Here is a 4,333-nt window from a genome sequence, read left to right as displayed (position 1 = left end):
TTTATATACAACTAAACACGCAAGAACAGTTTAACCTGTTTATTACTACAGTTATAATACATACAAGCTACAAGTTTGGCGTATCAGGGGCTACTCACTCTATACCAAAACGATTAAACTTACTAATAGGATATTTAAAATTTAAAGAATCTGGACTCTGAGGTGTCCCAGAGTAGCTAGCAAATGATCGAGCAAGACTCCAAAGATACAGAGAAGCAACTAGACCCTGGACGATTCCAGAGAAGCTACTAGACTCTGCGAGCGACCCAGGAGAAGCTGCATGAGAAATGGAATATTCAACGACTACGGCTAGACCCTCAACGATATGAGAGAAGCTGAATATGAATATTTACCCCATGTACCTATTTTTATAATACGGTCAAAGGTGGGACCTTGCTTACTATAAAAAATAAATTCTGATGTGAATGGATTTTCATAAGGTAAAAACTGAAGTAAGTTGGCCGTGTGCGACACCTAGACAATAGGTCCAGCTAACTCTACATTGTCCGAGGTGATCAACACTCTACATTGTCCGAGGTGATCAACACTCTACATTGTCCGAGGTGATCAACACTCTACTCCAGGTAAGCTTTTCACGCTGTCCTTCACACCAGTCAGTGGAAAACGACTGTCGCTTGCTGGTCATAGATTTTAAAATATTTAATTAGCTAGTTGACGAAATCCTTGTTGCTACTTACGTTTTGGTGTCTTGGTCTGAACCCACTCCACCAGCTCCTCTAAGGGATAGTTACTGTACTCTCCCATAATGCTCCACTGATGCTGTAGGTTTTGGATTCCCTGGACACTCATGCCGGCCAAGACAAGAAATACAATCGCCAACTGCCTTTCTCTGCTACCAATCCAGCTAAACAACTGTAATATTAGACACGATCTAGTACGTTTTCTCTCCTGTATAACTATAGAACATCTATGATGTGAGGGGTTCTATTACAAAATTAATTCACTTTTCGATTAATGGTATTTAGGATTCTATGCTCTCTTCCAAATTAAAGGTATTTCTGGTTTAGAACGTTACGATTCATGTCCAGAAAAACTAAAACCTTGACAGGTCAGCCATGGGTAATTCATTGTGTGCCAGACCATATATGTCCCTCATTATCACCAAGTGAAAGTCACACTGATCATCTTGGTATTCCAAGCATGGTTCTTAAAGCATTACATACATATAAAATCTTACAAGTATCATTTACCCCAAAGTAAGAACTTTATCGGACCAACAGAACAGAAATGTCTGCCTAAAAGGCTAGGTCTCAGCCAATTAGAAGCCACAGAGGCCAACCTGGATTATGGGATCCAAATAACATGTAATATTGTATATGTAGACCATCCACCAAGTACCAAAAAATTTTGATAAAAACAGTACTACATAACACGACAAAAGCAATACTCAATCAAAAGTGACATTGGGTAACCTTGACAGGTGGCCATCTTGGATTTTCAGGATCCTGGTAATGTATTCCATGTTATCCATCAAATACCAATCAGTACCAAAATGAACACTGGAAGGTCATAATGATAAACCAATGTATTTTTGGAAGTATAACCCCCTATTTTTTTCAAGCAGCTGTTAGCCTGACCTTGAACCTGTTGTTATTGCAAGGCAATCCATAGTCACCCACTGATAATGATTTCTATATTTAACAAACAGTACATTTATGTCAGGATGACCCTACTGTTAGGAAAGTATCCCGATACAAACTTCCAGCACTCCACCATCCAGAGATGTCCCTGCACAACAAATCTGGTTACTCCAGGAGAAATAGTATAGAAGATATGCCCCAGACAAACATTTTCAAAACTTAAGGTCAAAGGTCAAGTCATAGGTCACTGTGACCTAATTCTTGCACTCTGTACTCCATCATCCCAAGATGTCCTTGTACAACAAATCTGGTTACTCCAGGTGAAATAGTATAGAAGACATGTACCGGGCAATCTTCTTGGAAGGAAGGACAGAAGGATGGAAGAACGGAAGAATGAAAGGACAGAAGGATTGACGGAGGGACAGACGGAGTACAAACCTAAAGTTCTGGTGAGGGACTAAAAACCATTGTTAGGTACATCTGATGGGTGGGAAACCACAAAAACACTTCAGATGGGCTGGTAAAGAAGGTAAAATTACCCTCACATGCAAATTCTTCATGTTCATAGTTCTTATCTTTACAAAATATTTGTCAATATGATGTACAATGAGATACCTGACGAGAGGCTAGCAGTGACGTCATGAGGCACATATGAGGCGTCCAGAACAGCTTGAGGCGCATGATGAGGACAGCCATAGCAGTGAAGGCCAGCAGCTGGAACAGGTGGTACACCAGCTACAAGGTAAATTACATGATACAGGTGGTAAACCAGCTACAAGATAAATTACATGATACAGGTGGTACACCAGCTACAAGGTAAATTACATGAAACAGATGGAACACCAGCTACAAGATAAATTACATGATACAGGTGGTACACCAGCTACAAGATAAATTACATGATAGAGGTGGTACACCAGCTTCAAGGTAAATTACATGATACAGGTGTACTCCCATAACATGAGAGGCCGCTGGTCGGCCTTTTTTCAATCGGATATGATTTTGCCGACTGAGACCTCTCATTTCCGAAGCACGAATTCTATGATGCAGTTTCCGCCCGAATACCGGGCGGAACAAAATCGACTTGAAAAACTCACAGAAGTGGTTAACAGCTCATGACAACGATGTCCACTCACGGTTTATGTAATATAGATCTCATATAAATGTCACAGACACAAATATATAGTATATTACGGAATAGAACACTCAAAATACATGTCCATGTCGTTGTAGCACATCTCTGACCTACATTTAAAACATGGCTTCTGGATTAATACAAAATATCAGCGGGGATTTCAAACGGAACGAAATGATACGGAGTTTGTTTGTATTCCGCTTGTAAAACATTCCATGTAATCCATTTTTGTATTAACCGGAAAAATCATGGCAAATGCTGTCTGCTTCGCTTCGAATGAGGAAAAACTCATTATTTATGTCTTTGACATGAATTTTTCTCATAAAATCATGGATTTATGGAAAGGAATATTTATTGGACTATTTTGACCATTTAAATGTATGTAAACACGATATACTCTTTCTGAATCCGAACTTTGAAAATGTGATAGTCAGCATCGGGAAAATCAGCTATGGGCAGTTAGAGGTTACGCGGCGCCTGTCAAAAGTTTTTCGCCGTGTAAAACCTCTAACATTGTTGGAGTAGATACAGGTGGTACACCAGCTACAAGGTAAATTACATGATACAGGTGGTAAACCAGCTACAAGATAAATTACATGATACAGGTGGTACACCAGCTACAAGGTAAATTACAGGATTAGGTATTGCTCCAGAAACCATGTCTGTTATAATACTCAGATTTGGGTATACATTTGTAGACAATAAATAAACATTTTCTTTATTATCAAATTCTCAAATTCCAGTGTTGGCATTTATTTTGTTCAGACTACTATGGAAAGGAAATTAGCTATAAGTCAAGTTCACATCAAGTTTAAGTCAAGTCCACTAAAAGTGCCACGCCCACTAAAATTAGAAGCCACACCCACTGGAAGTGTAAGCAATGCCCACATGAAGTTCTAATCAGCAAGGCTTTACCAAAAGTCAGTGAAGTGACATTAACATGACAGTGTGACATGATGTTACCTCCCAGCAGCTCAGTGTTTGCATATCAATTAATTTATATATCCAAGATTTCTGTCAATAAGAATGAAATATTTTATTCAGAAACCTTATTCAACATGTGTGACGGGAATATATAACTAGCTTTGAAGTCAGGTGTCAGCCTTAGTGATTAATCACAACATATTCCAAAGGTGCAGAGAGCAGAAGTGAGCGTAACCCCTGGAGTATAGCAGATGGTGTCTCCCATAGGTTAAATAATTTGCCAATATATTAACCCCCTGAATGAAGTAAATACTGGATCAAATATTTTATGGCCAAAAAAAACATTTTAAAGCTTTGTAGGATTTCAAAGAATCATTAAGTTCAGAATCTTTCTTGCACAAACTTTTCATCTAATCAACTCCTGATTTGGTAAAGTTGTTTTACAAATTCTAAATACCAAATCTCTGACCCAGATTTTTCGATTTCCTCTCCAAACTTAAATGATTGCTATGTAACAAGATACATCTTACAAAAGGTGAAAACCACTTATGTCATCCCAATGTTTAATAAGAAATAATTAAATCCAGATAAGAGAAACTAGAGATAGTAATCTATTCTGAATTATGTTGTGAACATATTACAACTAAACTTTTTTTTGTTGGGGAGGGGGGGG

At 38.4% G+C, this 4,333-nt stretch overlaps 1 protein-coding gene across 1 annotated transcript in view; it reads right to left on the bottom strand.

The window, feature by feature from the left end:
• The window catches only part of LOC110450878 (probable C-mannosyltransferase DPY19L1), a 44,778-nt gene that overhangs the window by 6,983 nt on the left and 33,462 nt on the right, over positions 1-4,333 (bottom strand). The window contains exons 18-19 of the mRNA XM_021498651.1: positions 2,217-2,336; positions 699-873 (exon numbers count right to left, since the gene is read on the bottom strand). Of these exons, the coding sequence (XP_021354326.1) occupies positions 699-873; positions 2,217-2,336 (295 nt within the window). The remainder of the gene's footprint in view (positions 1-698; positions 874-2,216; positions 2,337-4,333) is intronic.

Source organism: Mizuhopecten yessoensis, unplaced genomic scaffold (genome assembly GCF_002113885.1).
Source record: "Mizuhopecten yessoensis strain PY_sf001 unplaced genomic scaffold, ASM211388v2 scaffold5525, whole genome shotgun sequence".
NCBI lineage: Eukaryota > Metazoa > Mollusca > Bivalvia > Pectinida > Pectinidae > Mizuhopecten > Mizuhopecten yessoensis.
This window is presented reverse-complemented; position numbering and strand designations above follow the sequence as displayed.